Raw genomic sequence first — 16,386 nt, 5'->3', positions numbered from 1 at the left:
AAGGTTTCAGGCTTGCAGCACCTGTTCCTGTGAGGGGATCCCGTGGCAGAAGGCAGACTCGGGAAACACATCAGGCCAGCAGCATTTGGTGTGTTGGTTGGACCCACAGCTCCCAGCACAGTAGTGAGTGCCTTGGCACAGAATCAGTGGCTGGAGTAGGGTAAAAGTTACAGAAGTTAGTTGGACAGGAAAGGAATGAGCAACCCCTAGCTTAGTTTTCCAGATGAGGAGTGCCAAGTTTTAGCAAGCTACTGGCTACATATCACAAAGCCAGGTGTTCCTGTTCTCGAGTATGCTCATCTGGCTGCTCTGTAGACATGGCTGGAGACATGAGCTTTTGGCTGAGTCCAACCCGCCCCTGCCTTCCAGCTGGACTAAGATCCACTGTTCAATAACTTCAAAATCCCTCCCCAAAATGATCTGGCACCCAGAGATCTGAAGGGCTTGAGGACTTTTGGAAATAGCTGTGGGACGGAGGAGTGGGGAAGGGAGCCGGGAGCAGCTGGTCCACCACAGCCCCACGCAGCCCTCCAGACGGAAGGCCTTCCTTCCCCCTAGGTCCGCAACCAGCAGCGCAAGGATGCCGGGGGGCACAGAAGGGCAGCCAGCCTTCCAGCTCAGCCGGGCAAATCCATCCACAGAGGATGCTGCCCTCTCCTGGGCTCAGTGTGACTGGCAGAAACTCAGGGAAATTTGGGGAAGCACAGGACGAGTGCTTTTTGGGGTTCAAAATCCCACACTGGCGTCTTCAAATGTAGTGATTTCCCGTACCTGTCTCAGTAGACATCCCAGGGACTCCTTCTGCCCAGAGCCAGGCTGCTGTGGGTGCCCTCTGATGGCAGCGTGTGACGGGAGGAGCAGGGCCAAGCTCAGGAGCTCTCCCCGAAGGACAGGGAGATGGGGAGGTCTCTTGTGCCAGTTACTAAATGTGAGATCTGCCAGCATTTCATCTTAATTATTTTAATTAGTTAGTTAACTAATTTGATAGCAAAATAAGCTGGCATGCAGTTAACGAAGAGAACTGTAATAGGGTCCTACGCCGCCCCAGCAGACCGGGCAGGCCCCCATCCTGCCACCTGGGAGGGGACAGCGGGGACCGGAGCTCCGGCGCTCTGGCTCTCCCCGCGGGCTCCCGCAGCCCTGGAAGGTGCTTTCCCCGCCACAAGTGCGGCCGGCCCTGCCCGGGCCGGGCTCCGCCCGCCGGCACCGCCTCCTGCCCGAAGCTCCTTCGGCCCGGGCAGGGCTGGGGCGGCTCCGCGGGCTGCCCGCCTCAGGGGCTGCGGCAGCGCCGGAGGGGCTGCGGTACGACCTGAGGGGCTCCGACACGAACTAAGGGGCTCCGGCACGGCCTGAGGGGCTCCGGGACCCCCTCCCTGCCTGCACCGGTGCCACAGCTCCTGTCCAGCGAGCCCCGGAGCTCCCGCGGACCTCGGGCGAGAGGAAGCCCTCGGGAGCCCACTTCACCCACCCACCTCCCCAGCATGCGGACGCCGGCGGAGATGATCGTGGGGCTGGTGCTGTGCCCCTGCGGACTCCTGCTGACACTCACGGGCACGCTGGCACCCGGCTGGAGGCAGGTGAGCCTCGTACCTGACCAGCCCATGGACGTCGTTTGGGAGCAGGGCATCTGGGACATATGCAGGGAGCGGCAGAGCACCCACGACCGCCTCTGCGGGCAGGCTGACGAGCTGGGCTACTTTGAGCAGGTGCCCGTGCGGGTGGCCCAAGGGCTGATGCCCTCCTCGCTGGTGGTCACGCTGGTGGGCTTGGTGGTGGCTGCCCTGGGTGTTCGGTGCTGGCAGCCGGAGCCCCGGCACCTGGTGGCCGGCGTGGCAGGGCTGGTGCTGCTCCTCTCTGGGCTGATGAGCCTCGTGCCCAGCTCCTGGTACACCCAGGAGCTGTGGGCACTGCCTGCACCGCCTGGCAGCACGCTGACCGTAGGCTACAGCTTGGTACTGAGCTATTTGGGAAGCTGTCTGGAGATCCTGGGGGGGCTGGCCCTTGCCGTCAGCTTCCATCACTGCTGCAAGGAGCGCAGAGCTCCCAAATTGCCCCCCACCCCTGTGACAGAGGCTGGGCCAAGCTCCAGTAGAGCTTACAGCAATCCCTGGGATGTGCTGGAGGATGAGCAAGATGGACACCACTGGGGGAGAAGCCCACCTTGTGACTCTGACTTGTAGCCTCAACACTGGGAAGCACTGGGACAGCAGTCAGCTCCCTGGCAGCAAGAGCAGTGCTGGCCCCTGCCCCTACAAGCCATGCCCTTTTCCTGGGGCCCCTCTGAACCCCTCTGGGTTCTCTCTTGCTGGAAACAAGACCAAGGACCTGTTTTGAATATTTGCAACTTCCTCAAAAGCCTGCTGTGCTCCAGGATCTACAACTGTGCCAAAGCCATGCTGGATTGGGAACCAGAGGTGTCCTCCAGTCCCCCCGTGCTGCTTTTACCTCGTCTTCCTGTACGAGGAAGACGAGGTAAAAGCAGAGCTTGGGCAGAGACATCTTTGGTGTTCCCATGAAAGCAACATACAGGTTAGAAGTGGCAATAGGGGAGGGGAGCACCTGTCTCACGTCTCTCTTCAGCTCAGGACTGTGCAAAAAGCAAAATAAATTCAAAGCAATGGGTTTGTGCTCTGGGATGGTTATGGGCTTTCTGCCAGGCAGGTTGGGCTGAGAGCCAGTGGGCACGGCTCACGCAGTTTCCCTGTGTTTTGCCTGAAGCAGAGAAGAAAGGTCTCTAAAAGGGCACAGCTAGCTTTTATAGCACTTTACCAAAGGACTTTTCCCCCATGGTCAAAATCAGCTTGAGAAGAGATTTCTCCTTCCTGGAGCACAGCCACTTCAGGGTGGAGTGGGGAGGGCGGGGGGAGGAAGATCACAGAGGAAAAAATAGCATTTATTTCCCCTTTCAAAATTAGCTTGGTGTGAGGTGGTAAAACTGGTCTCACTGGTTTGTAAGGGACACTCAGGAGGTCAGAACTCCACTATAAATTCCTTCTCAGCCCCCTGTGTAACAAGGTAAGAGCCAAGCCAGCTTCCTTGCAGAGTTATTTGGCCAGATTCTTATAACAGGTGAGCCCAAAGCACCCTGGTCAGCAAGCTAAGCCTTGCTGCAGAGGGACAGTACTCAAGGGACAGTCTCAGAGAGTGTGTTGGACTTGGAGACTTTCTGATAAACCTCCCAAACGCTTTTTGTCTGCATTCTTACATTCCCTAGGTCTTAGGCATCTAGAAAGAGCAAACCAACCTCCCCTCCCCAGCCCACACACAAACCACAATGGCACAAGAGATCCTGCACAACGTTCCTTTATGAAATTACGGTGTTGATGTGAGATGGTCCTTTCCTCAGCAGGGCTGGCAGCTCCTGCAGAAATCACAGATGGGTGTATCAGGGGTGAGTCTGACCCAACCTCTCTAAGCCCACCCCACACCTTAGCACAAGGGGTCCAAGCCACAGGCAGAGTGGGAGAGCCCTGTCAGACTCTAGGCACCATTGGTATTGCCCCTCTCCTTCAGCAGGAGGGCAGAGCTTGCTTCAAGAGTGGGCACCATGCCAGTACTGGGCCCTGGGGCACTGCAGGGTGGCAGAAGGGTCCCCAGCAGGGCCTGCTCCAGATGCTACTCACCTCTTTCCCTTCGTAAGCTTCGTTCACAAATGTATCACTCTTGGGGGGAAGCTCTTCCTCCTCCTCATCCTCTTCCTCTGGATCACTTTCACGGTGGTACAGGGTCAGCACACGAGTAGAAGCAGTGCTCGAGGTCCTGGAGAGGAAAAAATGTACACAGAGAATGGCATGGCCAACTCCCAGAGATGGGGCAGATCCCAAAGTCCTACCACAACCCCTGTTAACAGCCTGCTGGGGGAATTGAAGCTTTCCATATAACCCTGGAGTGCATCAGGACTCCACACTGTCCCTGGGCAAGGAGACCCTGTCCCTCTCTATTGCCAGCTGTACCTGGCCCAGTCCAGCCCCTCACCTCCTGCGCCTGTCCCGCCTCCGCATGTAGGCCAGGGCCCCCACAGCAGCAGCAGCGAGCAGCAGGAGCACGGCCACCCCCAGGACAATGGGTCCTGCCAGGGGCTGCACCTCGGCCTCCTCGCAGTAGTTGCCACGATAGCCCAGGGCGCAGTGGCACGTCACTCGGCCGGCCTCGATGGCACAGTCCCCGCGCAGGTTGCATGTCTCGCTGCTGCAGGGCACAGCCCCCAGCACCTCCTCTGTGCTGGGGGGTACCACGAAGGGCTCTCCGTACTCCTGGGGGCCAGGGGCTGCAGATAGGCTGGGGCGGGGCTGCCGAGGCTGAGGTGCAGCTACAGATGAGACTGGTTCCTGTTCTACGTGGGACATTCCTGATGGTGCCACTGCAGGGACCTGCGTCCCCACCCTCACTGAGGCACCTGGAGGGATGGGCGTGGATCAGCAGAGACTCAGGTAAGACCCCCTTCCCAAACTGGGCAAGACTGGGCAGGCTGTCCCATGCCCAGGACCCCAGCATGCCAGGCAGACACTCACAGTCAGACTCATCGGAGCCATCGGCACAGTCGGGGTGCCCATCACAGACCTGCTCTCTGGAAATGCAGCTCTGGAGGTCCCGGCAGGCTTGCAGCGGGGCGGGGCAAGGCGGTGCCAGCGCACACGCTGCCCCATGCACCAGGTGGTACCCGGGAGAGCAGCGGCACTGCCGCCCTGCAGGGTTGGGCAGGCAGAGCTGGGCACAGCCCCCATTGCTCTTTGCACAGCCATTGGTGCCTGCCAAAACAGCACTGGTTAGCATGGCCACCACAAGGCACAGCTGAACCCCACAGATGCCCTGGGCTTGGGCAGTCCCAGACCCACCTTCCTGTGAGAACTGGCTGTAAATCCTCATGGCTACCAGTTCCTGCTCCATTGGGAACCACCAGTTCTCAGCCTGCTCCAGCCGGCTGTGCCAGATCTTGCTGGAGCCTGGAGACACATGGGGTCAGCACTGCTCCATCTCCTCCCACAAGGGTGCCTGAGGCCTGAGCTGGGGGGGGGTCCCCTAGCTTGCCCTTCACCCCACAGAGGGGCAAGCCTGCACCCCCCACAGGGACTGGCAGAACCCTGTGTCCTAGTGCAGTAGGAGGAGCTGGGCAAAGCACAGCAGACAGACCTACCATTGGTTGAGGTTGTGCTCCAGAGCAGAAAGCCTTCTCCTATGGCAAAGAGTGAGAGACCATGCAGCCCCTCCCGCACCAGCTGGAAGCGGGATCCATCCAGCTCAACACTGCTGATGGTACCTCTCTCTGCAAGGCACAGGTGGAGAGGCTTCAGTGTGGCGACAGAGAGGGCTCTGGGCTGCCCCTCAGGGCTGTGCTTTGTAGACTGAGTGCCTGCACCACTGCTACCCCCCGAAGTGCTCCATCTCAGTCCTCACTCACCGTGGTCTGCCCAGTACAGCCTGGTGCCAGCACCCCCAAAGGTAAGGCCAGTGGGAGCACGGGCTCTCCTCCAGACCACTCTGCGTCCAGTGCCGTCCATGGCTGCACATTCCACCATGGCACCATGCCCACGGCTGCCAGCTGCTGTGACAAAGCACATGGTGGAAGCACGAGGACACAGTGCCAGCCAGGCAGCACCCTGCAGCCCCTCGCTGAGTAGTGCCAGGACCCACCGCCCCCTGGGAGCTGCCACGTGGATGGTGGGTGGCTGCCCCCCAATCCAGTAAAGGTTCCCACTCAGCCAGTCCAAGGCCAGGGATGTCACTGTGCCCTCCACAGCTACTGCCTTCTTCCAGGACAGCCGTCCCCAGTCCTTCAGGCGCAGCAGTCCGATGGAATTGCCTCCCACTTCTGCAAAGTACAAGCTCTTGTCTTTCACTGCATAGTCAACAGCTGTCAGGCGGCTCACCTTGGCCAAAGGCAGGGCCCTGTGTGGGGGAAGCCCTTGGGATCCAGCTGATGTGGGCAGGTCCTTCAGGTAGACCTGGAGGAAGGAGGCAGCACTAGGATGTGGACCCCTGACAGTGGCAAGAACAGCAGCCCCCAGGGCTGGCTCCAGAGGATGGTACCTGTGCCACAGCTGCCGGTGACACCAGGAGGGCAAAGGCCGAATCACGGATGGGCAGACAGGTGGTCTCATTGGCGGCCAGCATCAGCCCGGCGGGGCAGCGGCACTGCCCCGTGTGCCTGGCGCTCAGCAGGCACAGGTGGGAGCAGCCGCGCGTCTCACACGGGTTGGGGGCCGTGGGGCGCAGGGCTGGGTGCATCACCTGTGGGACAGCAGGCTCAGCCTCAGCTCCGTCAGCACCCACTGGCAGAGCTGAGCACGACTGAGACACTTGGGCACAGAGACACTTGGGCACAGAGACTGCTGCTCAAGGACCACTGGGATGGGAGTACAGCTCCCAGTGCCTCTTCACTCAGAGGACAGCAGTACTGTGCAGGATGGGGGATCAGCAGAGCTGGCACAGCAGGGCTTGGGGCTCCCCAAGAAGATACCTGGAGGCCATGGGGCTGCCCGTGCCGTTTGAGCACCACGGTCCTGTTCTTGCCGCTGGCCTTGTCCACCTGCTGCACCGACCATGTCTTCCTCTCTGACCAGTAGAGCTGCCCCTCACACACAGCTGCTGCAAAAGGGCTCCAAACCCAGTGCAGCTTCAGAACCTGTCAGAGAGGCTGTCAGTGCTCACCCTAGTCCCCATCAGAGCCCCATCACCAGTGCCCCACCACACCTTCACACTGCTGCCATCCAGACGTGCAGAACCAACACTGCCCAGCTTCTCATCCAGCCAGAAGATCCTCTGGGTGGGGAGGTCGAGGGCCAGTGCTGTGGGCCAGCCCAGTCCCTGGGCCAGCAGCACATGCCGCCAACTCCCGTCCATGCTGGCCTCCATCAGCCGTGAGTGGCTCCCCACCTCTGACCAGTACATCAGCCTAGTGGGAAGACAGGTATGAGCCTATGGACTTGACAAAGCATCGAGCCAGCACCAAGGCAGCCCAGAAAAGCAGCCTGGAGCTTCCCATCTCATCATGGGTGTATTGAGAGCGCCATGCAGGGCAGGGGCAGGTGTCTGGGCTCTTTCTTCTCCTGTCATACAGTCCCCACAGCACCAAGGTGAGGCCATCCCCCCTCTTCCCCAGCCTCTCCTCTGTCTCCACAGAGGAAAATGGGGCAGGGATGTCAAGGAGGTCCCCATGTCCTCTTATCCCAGACTTACCCTGCCAGAGGCTGGAGCACCAGAGAGTGGGGCTGGTCCAGGTCTCCATCCATCACCACAGTGTACTCTGGTATCCCTTGCCAGGCAGCCCCCAAACGAGTGGCCAGCACCTGCCCTGCTACCCCATCTGTCCAGTACAGGTTCCTCCCAAGCCAGTCCACTGCTATACAGTCTGATCTCACACCTGAAATGCATTCAAGAGGCAGCACCTGTGTGGGGTGACAGCTGCACAGCCCTTTGGCATAATGCTCCCAGCCCAGATCCCTCCATCCCAGAAGTTCTGGTTCCTCCCAGCCTCGCTCCCAACTAGGGCTTCTCCACATAAGGGATCACAGCTTGGCACCCCACTGCAAAGAGACTGCACAGTGGGGGAGGCCAGCCCTGCTAACCCTGTGTGGTCACAACCCACCTTTCACCAGTGTGCCTTTCTTTCCTGAGTTGAGGTCCTGCCAGCGGATGCTCTCTGTAGCCAGGTCCATCCAGAAGACTTTCCTCTCCACCAAGTCATAGTCAAGTGAGAAGACAACACGATCCTTGTCAGTGGCCAGCACCACCTCCTCATGCCCACTCCGCAGGCCATAGGACAACACCTCAGACTGCACAGCCACCAGCAGCTTGGGCTCTGGTCCTGGGGTAACACAGAGCCACATGGACCCTGCTCAGCACTAATGGTCCCATGGTCCTGGCACATGCAGGCAAGGGACACAGCACTCACAGGCATTGGAGCTTGCTGGGACTCAGCCCATTAACAGGATTACGAGGTTTCCCATGGGCAGCAGACACAGAGGGACAAGGTATCCACCAGCCCCTAGTGTATCTTAGAGGGCCAGGGCCACCTCAGCACTGCTTGGCCACCTCAGGACTTACCAGTGAGTTTGCAGGTATGGCCATCGGGCTCCAGCAGGTAGCCAGGGAGACAGCCACAGCTGTAGGACCCCGGGGCATTGAGGCATGTCTGGCTGCAGGCTCCCTTGGCCCACTCCATGCACTCGTCTATGTCCATGCAGGACAGACCATCCACAGCAAGCCGAAAGCCTGGGCCACACCAGCACCTCTGGGGGGAAAGGAACCATCAGCTCCCTACCCTGGGGACATGAGGCTCCCTTCTGCAGCTGGAGCAGGGCATCATGGTATGACAAGCCCCTGCCCCAGGGCTGCTGGCACTCACAGGGCCCTGGGGCGAGGGGTAGCAGAGATGAGTGCAGGACCGCTGGCAAGGCACAGAGCAGTTCCCCCCCTCGTCTGAGCCATCCGCGCAGTCCTGCCGGCCGTTGCACACCAGGGATGCATTCAGGCAGGATCCCAGCCCACAAGGGTACTCATTACTCTGGCAAGGAGCAGGGTGGCCTGCAGGGACATGTGGGGAAGGCTGCCCTGAGCCTCATCCACCAGCTCTTTTTGCTCATTTGGGGCAGATTTAGCTGCTCCCAGAGGCTGCCCAGAGCTCACTGCAGCCACATCCAGAGCTGTGCCAGTAGACTGGCTTCAGGCTATATTAATCCAAAGGCCACTGGCCCCTGGAGGGAGAACAACTATTCAGGACCTGAAGCCATCACAGCTGCTGGGAATAGGCAGCCAGCATATAGGGCACTTCACCTCAGTACAGACACACACCCATATCCCTCCGTGCTGGGCACTCACCAGCCAGCCCTGGGTGAGACAGGGAATAAAATAAGGATGTTGCTCACAGCCAGCCTCGTCACTGCCATCAGTGCAGTCAGTCTCTCCATCACAGCGCCAGACATCAGGGATGCACTCATGACCACGGGAGCAGCCCCACTGCTGGTCCTCACACAGCTCTTCCTCCCAAGGGCAGCCCTGCAAGGCAGAGGGTGAAAAAGGCTACCTGCCCTCCTGGGCATGAGTGGGGACAGGCTGTGTCCCCACTGCTCCACTCACCTGCTCATCTGAGCCATCCTTACAGTCAGCAGCACCATCACAGCGCCAGGCCTCTGGCACACACTCCCCACTGTGGGAACACGTCACCTCACCCTCACGGCAGAGCAGCGGCCGGGGCACAGCACAGCCCTCCTCATCCGAGCCGTCCTGGCAGTCATGGTCACCATCGCAGTGCAGGGCCAGGGCCACGCACTGCCCACTCCGACAGGAAAACTCAGCCGGACCACACTCCTTCAGCACTGTGGGCAAAGGACAGGGCTGAGCAGGGGCACTGTCCCCATCCTCTCAGCAGGTAGCCCTGGGCAGTGCCTGCTCCTGGACCCACAAAAAACCAACTACTTCCACCTGTAGAGCAGGCAACCCAAGAGTCTATCCCATTCAGCCCCAGGGTCTTACCACAGCCCTGCTCATCCGTGTGGTCCAGGCAGTCGGCATGGCCATCACACAGCCAGCTCCTGGGGATGCAGCGGGTGGCAGCGTCGCAGCGCAGGGCACACTCCTGCGTGGGGGTCCAGCAGCCCATCTCATCTGAGCCGTCGGGACACTGTGGCACCCCATCGCAGTGCTCTCCCGCCCCGATGCACACAGCTCCGCTCGCACAGTGGAACGCCCTGGGGAGACAAGGGACTTTGCACTGGCTGCTGAAGGCAGCCAGGGTGCCCAGACCCTCTTCTAGCCCTCCAGTGACCTAGAAAGACCCCACAAGGGACTAGGCTTGGTCCCTCCTAGACAGTGCATCTCAAGAAGCCTAGGTCCTGAGCAAGGCGACTGCAGCAGTCTCAACTCAGCCACATCTAGGCCACTATGAACAGTGACAAACTCTATCCTTTTCCAACAGCACTTCAAGCCCAGTGCTAAGCTCAGAAGGAACCAGTATGTCACATCACAAGCATCAGAGCCCAGGACACAGACTTTACCAGGACCCTGTCCCAAAAACCCCACTAGGAAGCAGTCAGAAGCCCTGGCACAGGGTGACCCAGCTGCACAGGGGACAGAAGAATGGCTCCTACCTGGGGTGTTGCAGAGCTGGGCACACCCCTCCTCATCAGAGCCATCTGCACAGTCCTTCTCCCCATCACACAGGTACTCCTGGGCCACACACCCCGTGCCATCACGGCAGGGCACATGCGTGCGAGAACAGGACAGATGGACAACTGGGGTCAGGGGGTGTGCAGTGCTAGACTGGAGGGGTGGGGTAGGTGTCACCACCCGTGCAGAACTGTTTGAGCGTTGGGTGTTTGTGGTTGGCTGTGGGGCAGTGATCTTAGTTTTAAAAGATCGAGTGGTGCTGGCAGCTGGCTGCACAGTGGTAGTCTTGGTCAGTATGGTCCGGGCAGTGGTTGGCGGAGGAGTGGTCTTCTTTGATGTAGACTGTCGGATGGTGGTTTGTGATGTAGTAGCCTTGCTGGTTGGTGCAGGAGCAGTGCTGAGTGCAGTGGTGGTCTGGCTTGGAGGTGGTGTTGTGGTGGAGGTGGTAGGCCGAGCAGCAGTGGTGCTTGTGGTTGTCCTCATAGTGGTGGTCACAGGTGGAAGGAGTGGCACGGCAGACCCTTTGCTTGGTGGCACTGGCAAAGGATTTGGGATTTGTTGGGATCGTGCCCTCGCCACACTCCAAGCACCTCCCAGAGCACCCCACATGGCCAGCAGTAGCCAGGCACCCTGCCACAGCTCAGAGTAGCACGGGCCACCCAGCCCCATCAGGTACAGCAGCAGGCACAAAGCCATGGCCACTCTTACCAGCTTGCAGCTCTGAGCCCACGAAGGCCACCACTCCCTGCACACCTGCTGCTGGCAGGGACAGCACGAGGGCCAGCGTCCTCCGGTCCCACAGCAGCAGAGCTGTCCCATTTGCTGACACCAGGTATGGCTCAAAGGCGGCCACAAGGCCATGGGACCAGCTGGGTGCTAGGGTGACTGCTTGCCGCTTGGTCAGACTCAGTGCCTGCAGGCCTGTGAGGCAGAGGCATGGTAGGACCTGGAGCCTGCCCACAGCCCTCATGGCTCACCCTGCACCCCACAACCCACAGCTATGGCAGGGACCTCATGGCTGAGGCCAGGGTCCTGAGTCTGCCCCACGAGCATCCCACTGCCCATGCAGGGAACTGCTGCACGTGGGGCATGGCTGATCACCCCTGCCTACGTCCACCACCTCCCCTCACTGCTTCAGACACCAGCAGGGCTCACCCAGGGCTGAGCTCCAGAGCACGCTGAAGGCTCTGCTGTCCATGGCCGCAGGCAGGTCTCCAGGCCACGTCTCATTCCAGACATCCCATGGAGCACCCCCTGCCAGGCTCAGCGCCTGCAGGGGTTGCCCGCGGGCCAGCCAGTACAGGGCACCACGCTGCCAGTCCAAGAAGAGGTGCTGGATGCTGCTGCGAGCACGGTGCAGGACACGTGGGGCCTTGTCAGATGTCCGGATCACCCCGATGTCCCTCCGGTTACACGCGAGCCAGTACAGGTCCCCCGAGCGGATGTCCACACGGGCAGAGCAGACTTGGCAAGAGCAAGCAGGCAAGCAGTTATGAGGCTGCCCTATGACCCTGCACCTCTGCCTGGGTGCCCCTAGACCCTAAACCCAGGGCACAGCTGACCACTGCCTCAACATGGCCTCACTGTGCTCTGCACAGACCACTGTGCTCTGCACCCAGGAGATCCTCAGGCATCAGAAAGTACCAGGAAGGGGAATGTGCCCTCTATCTCTATCTATAGAGTCTCACCTGGCAGCCCAGTCACAATGGCCTCTCTCCAGCCAGGGTAGCCCACAACACGCAGGAGAGTCCCATGGTCATCTGTTCCATAGAGCACTGACCTCTGCCAGTCCACATCTTGCAGATGAAGGGCCTCCTGCCACTCCTGCACCTGTTTGGTGTGTGCTCCAGGGCCCACATGCACCAGGGAGATGGACTTTCCCGATGCATACACGATGGACAGCTCTGCAGAGCGTAAGAGCAGTGTTGTGAGCACAGCCCCAGGGACCCTGGACAGGGTCACCAGAATGAACCAAGACAGAAATGTCACAGCACTGGTGTGTGCTGGGAACCTCATCCTACCAAAGCCAAAGCCCCTTATGGCCCTCCTCCAACTCCCACATGGATGTATACCACCCAGAGAGCCAGACCCTGCTCACCTGCACACTTCCCCGAGGGCAGGAGGAAGAGGCCCTCTGGACATGCACACTTGTAGCCCCGAGGGTGCACAGGGGACAGGAGGCAAAGGTGACTGCACAGGCCCAGAGCACATGCAGCAGTGTCCCCTGGGAGCAAGAGAATGTTAAAAGCTCAGGTAGGCATGACCCCAGTATCTCTCCCAGTCTCCAAAAACCACAGACTGTCCTGGGACTGGATAAGGGCTGGAGGCAGGGTAGCAATGTCATGTGAGTTAAGGGGGCTCAGGTCTACCCAAAGCCATGGGCCTTTCCTAAAGTTTTATAGGTTCCCTCTGTACCAACCCCACAACCCCAGCGCCAGGCAAATCATTGGGCAGGACCTGGTGAGCTCCAGGACCCAGTGAGCCTTCCCTAGAACCCAGGGATGTAGTGGGGATTGCTGCCATGCTGCCAGCCCTGCAGCAGTGCAGCACCTGCAGGTACTCACTCGGAGGCTGCTGCAGTGCATGCAGCACAGTGAAAGCTGAGATAGAGGCACGGAGCAGCACTGCATGCTCCTGGGGAGAGGCCCAGGCGGCTGACACCAGCTCTGTGCCATCAGTCCAGAAGAACCGGCTCTCAAACACGGCCAGGCCCAGCGGCTCCGTGTGGCTTCGCAAAACAGCGTGGAAGGAGTGGCGCCCGCTGCCATCCACCCGCAGTGTCTCGATGGACTGGGGACAAGGCAAGGCACAATGGCCACGTGGCATCCACACACCTTGGCCCTTCTCCTCCCAGCCCAGGGATGTATGCCAGACCAGGCACTGCTCCCTGTTCCCTCCCGTGTTTTGGCCATGGACACAGAGGAACAAGGGCCACCCTCCCAACTCCCACCTCATCATCTCCCTGGGTACGAGAGAGCTCTGCTGCCCCTTATCCCTACCTCCTTGTACTCGCTGATCCAGTACAGCCTGCCAGCCACATGGTCTAGGCTCAGCCCCACAGGCTCCTCCATGGACACAACTGTGAGTTCCTGCCGGTTTGAGCCATCCATGCCAGCTGCAGCAATGACTGTCCGGCCCCTCTGTCCACGGTTGACCCAGTACAGGGACCTGGGGGCAGGCACTCAGCACTCACTTCACAGGATAATACCAGTGCTGCCATGGCCCCACAGCAGGCACTGCATGGTCAGCACCAGCACTGCAATCCCAGAAGGCTGGGCCAACCCTGGCTCGTTCACTGCTCACCTTGCAGCTGGATGTACTGTCAGCTGCTCTGGTGCAATGTCCTTCCCCAGCACTGTCATGTAACCACGGCCATCACCCAGCCCTGCACAGATAGCTGGAGGATGGCTACTGGCCCAATACAGCTGCCCTGTGAACCAGTCCACAGAGATGCTGTTCACCTCGCCGGCATCTGTAGAGACAGAGCAGTTTTAAGGCACACCTGTTACAGGCTGTGTGGCAAACTTGGGCTGCCCCTTCCTCTATACAGGAAAAGCAGTACTGGGGTGTCAGGCTAGCTCTCAGCACCCATCTCAGCCCTGCTCACCTGCATAGAGAGGCTGTGTGCCTTTCCCTGGGTGGTGAACACGGAGCTCTCCATCCTCTGTCAGCCAGTAGTAGGTTTCCCGGAGGAGGTCATACACCAGAGCGCGGGGTTCCGTCTCAGTGGAGAGCAGGGGCCGGTAGGCTTGGGTCCGTACATCCAGAAGGGCCAGGTCCTGCCCCACAGCCACCAGGATCTGTGTTGAATTGTCTGCCAGGGTGAGAGGAAAGTCACGTGTTGACCAGGGACATGGCTGGGGAGGGGGGGCACCGCCCAACCCTCATCCAGCCTGGGCTCCCCTCCTCTCCCTACCTGTCACTTCGCAGACGGTGCCATGCCGCAGGGTGTAGCCCTGGAGACAGGCACAGCTGAAACTGCCCGGGGTGTTGGTGCACAGCTGGCTGCAGGGGCCATACTCCAGGGAGCACTCGTCCACATCTGCACAGATAGGTAAGGTCAGCAGCCTGCCACAGAGCTGCCCCAGACAGCATTGCCATTGCTTCCCTGGGACTACAGCCAAGCTGCCTAGGTACCAGAACATGGGCCTCAGCCCCAAAATGCACCAGCTGCTGCTGGAACATTATCTAGACACAATCTTTATGGGACCAGGTGTGACACACAGGCAGGAGCAGGGCAGAGGCAGGTCCTTCCCCAGAAGCATGGGCTCTGTGGAGACACTGCTGTCAGTGGCCAAAGCCACACATCACTGAAGCACATGGACTCTGACCTCCCCTTACCAGCACAGCTTTGCCCATCTGCCTGCAGCACCCAGCCAGCCCCGCAGGAGCACTGCACTCCCCAGTGTGTGTCAGTACACGTCTCTGCACAGCCCCCGTTGCGTACAAAGCAGCTCCGACCTGTGGGGATGCAGACAAGGGTGATATGAGGCGAGATAGCTCGGTGGCTCCCCTCCCCCTGTCCCCACCCAGATGGGCAACAGGCAGCAGCTGTGTGTAACTTACCACATGTGCTGGGCTCATCCGTGCCATCCAGGCAGTCATCCTTGTCATCACACATCAGGGACTCCAGGATACACTTGCCCTCATCACACCGCACCATGCCAGGCGTACAGGGGGCTATGACACACACAGCTCATGTCAGCAGGGCAGACCAATACCCTGGGCACAGGGAAACCATCGGTCCCAGCCTCATGAAGAGGCCCTGCAAAGCATCAGCAGCTTCCTGGGAAGCTTGCCACCATCCTAAGGGAAGATGGGGCCCAGGAGAACAAAGCATTCCCTAATTCACACATGGCCCAGACAGGTCTCACCCTATTGAGGAGCATCCAGTGTTCTTGCTTACCGCAGACATCTTCATCTGAGGAATCACCACAGTCATCGATCCCATTGCACTTCCACTCAGCCATGATGCACACCCTGTTCCTGCACTGCCACTGCCCAGGCAAACAGGGCTGCTGGGGACACCCCTCCTCGTCCCAGCCATCCTCACAGTCTTGGTGCCGATCGCACAGCTCCCAGTGTGGGATGCAGTGGTGGGTGCCAGGACACTGCACCTTCTTTGACCCACATACTGGGGAAACAGCGCAGCACTCACCAGCCTGCCCTGCATCCCCCACCATCCCCACTCACCCCCAGCAGAGAGTACATACCACAGTCCTGCTCATCAGAGCCATCCAGGCAGTCAGCAGCACCATCGCAGCGCCAGCTGCTAGAAATACACCGGCCATCGTCACACTGCCACACATGGGGGTCCCCGCCACAGGCAACATCTGCAGGGACAACACACAGTCACTGGGACCTACTGCTATGGCAGAACAACAAGGGTCCACTTCATCCTGGCACAGGATAGGTGCTGGCAGTGTCCAAGGAGCATAGAGTTCGAGGATGTGTTCTCATGCCACACATATTCCAAAGCATCTCTGAAGAACATATGTCCTTGCAGGATGCTACACAGACAGAGCTGGCAAAGACTGAGGTGTCTCTTGCCTGTCCTGCCCCACCACTCCCCAGAGCACCAGGGCCCCTTGATGTCTGTGCAGCACAGCTCCCCAGGCCACCCCATGACACCGGATGGGTGCTACTCACCGCACTGCTCGTCCGTGCCGTCAGGACACTGCTGCTCGCCATCGCAGAGCCAGGGAACGGGGATGCAGCCGGAAACGCAGGCGGCCTGGCGTGAGGCTGCACACGTGAGGCTGGCAGTGGCTGCGGGCAAGAGGGAGCCGGACCCGGGATCAGGTAGGGCGGCTGCAGCGGGCATTCCCCTGCACAGCCCCCCTGCAGCTCCCTGCCTGGGGGTCCCGGCATAGCCCAGTACGGGGAGGGACCAGTCCCATCCAGGGTCATCTCTAGATCTCGTCTGGGGCTGGAAGGAGAACTGCTCCTCGTCCCCGCTCAGGGAAGGCAGAGACCCCCCCCCCCCAAGCCTTCTAGGCATCGGTACAGGGCCCCTCGGGACGCAGGGGTCCCCATGCTATCAGGGTGACAAGTATGCACAGGCGTCAAGGACACGCTAGCGGGAGATGAATGGAACGGGGACATCCTCAGTGGCAGGGGACCCCCCACTGCCCACCGCAGGGGGATAAGGAAGCTTCCTTGATGCGGCGGGCGCCCACTGCAGCCCCTGGGGATGAGGCAGGGATTTCCCCCCCACCGACCCGCCCCCCCTCAGTGCTGGCTCACGGGCGCGGCGTGTCCCGGCGCCAGCGGCGCTCCCGG

General features: G+C 60.1%; 2 protein-coding genes across 2 annotated transcripts; one reads left to right on the top strand and one right to left on the bottom strand.

The window, feature by feature from the left end:
• Positions 1–1,260: 1,260 nt before the first annotated feature.
• Positions 1,261–2,622, top strand: CLDN23 (claudin 23). Its single transcript, XM_009101225.4, has one exon. It carries the CDS (start codon positions 1,482–1,484, stop codon positions 2,178–2,180), a length of 699 nt encoding a protein of 232 aa, XP_009099473.1. The 5' UTR covers positions 1,261–1,481; the 3' UTR covers positions 2,181–2,622.
• Positions 2,623–4,384: 1,762 nt separating this feature from the next.
• Positions 4,385–16,105, bottom strand: LOC103826238 (low-density lipoprotein receptor-related protein 2-like). Its single transcript, XM_050974067.1, has 29 exons — positions 15,754–16,105; positions 15,318–15,437; positions 15,011–15,238; positions 14,671–14,784; positions 14,446–14,565; positions 14,021–14,146; positions 13,712–13,918; positions 13,408–13,576; positions 13,104–13,272; positions 12,669–12,894; positions 12,203–12,328; positions 11,793–12,008; positions 11,260–11,568; positions 10,086–10,640; positions 9,472–9,747; positions 9,076–9,314; positions 8,865–8,994; positions 8,345–8,523; positions 8,044–8,230; positions 7,586–7,804; positions 7,177–7,360; positions 6,691–6,892; positions 6,458–6,622; positions 6,028–6,228; positions 5,399–5,942; positions 5,135–5,263; positions 4,836–4,943; positions 4,561–4,748; positions 4,385–4,396 (listed from the first exon to the last, which is right to left on the bottom strand). Exons 1-29 carry the CDS (start codon positions 16,103–16,105, stop codon positions 4,385–4,387), a joined length of 6,000 nt encoding a protein of 1,999 aa, XP_050830024.1.
• Positions 16,106–16,386: the final 281 nt, after the last annotated feature.

This window comes from Serinus canaria, chromosome 4 (assembly GCF_022539315.1).
Source record: "Serinus canaria isolate serCan28SL12 chromosome 4, serCan2020, whole genome shotgun sequence".
In the NCBI taxonomy this organism is placed as follows: domain Eukaryota; kingdom Metazoa; phylum Chordata; class Aves; order Passeriformes; family Fringillidae; genus Serinus; species Serinus canaria.
This window is presented reverse-complemented; position numbering and strand designations above follow the sequence as displayed.

Excerpts from the sequence above, each read along its gene's own strand:
- CLDN23 (XM_009101225.4), top strand. The coding sequence starts at position 1,482 with ATGCGGACGCCGGCGGAGATGATCGTGGGGCTGGTGCTGTGCCCCTGC.
- LOC103826238 (XM_050974067.1), bottom strand. The coding sequence starts at position 16,105 with ATGCCTAGAAGGCTTGGGGGGGGGGGGTCTCTGCCTTCCCTGAGCGGG. Across the intron at positions 12,895-13,103 it reads GGATCAGCGAGTACAAGGAG|TCCATCGAGACACTGCGGGT; the intron begins GTAGGGATAAGG and ends CCTTGTCCCCAG. Across the intron at positions 9,315-9,471 it reads CACGGATGAGCAGGGCTGTG|TGCTGAAGGAGTGTGGTCCG; the intron begins GTAAGACCCTGG and ends CTTTGCCCACAG.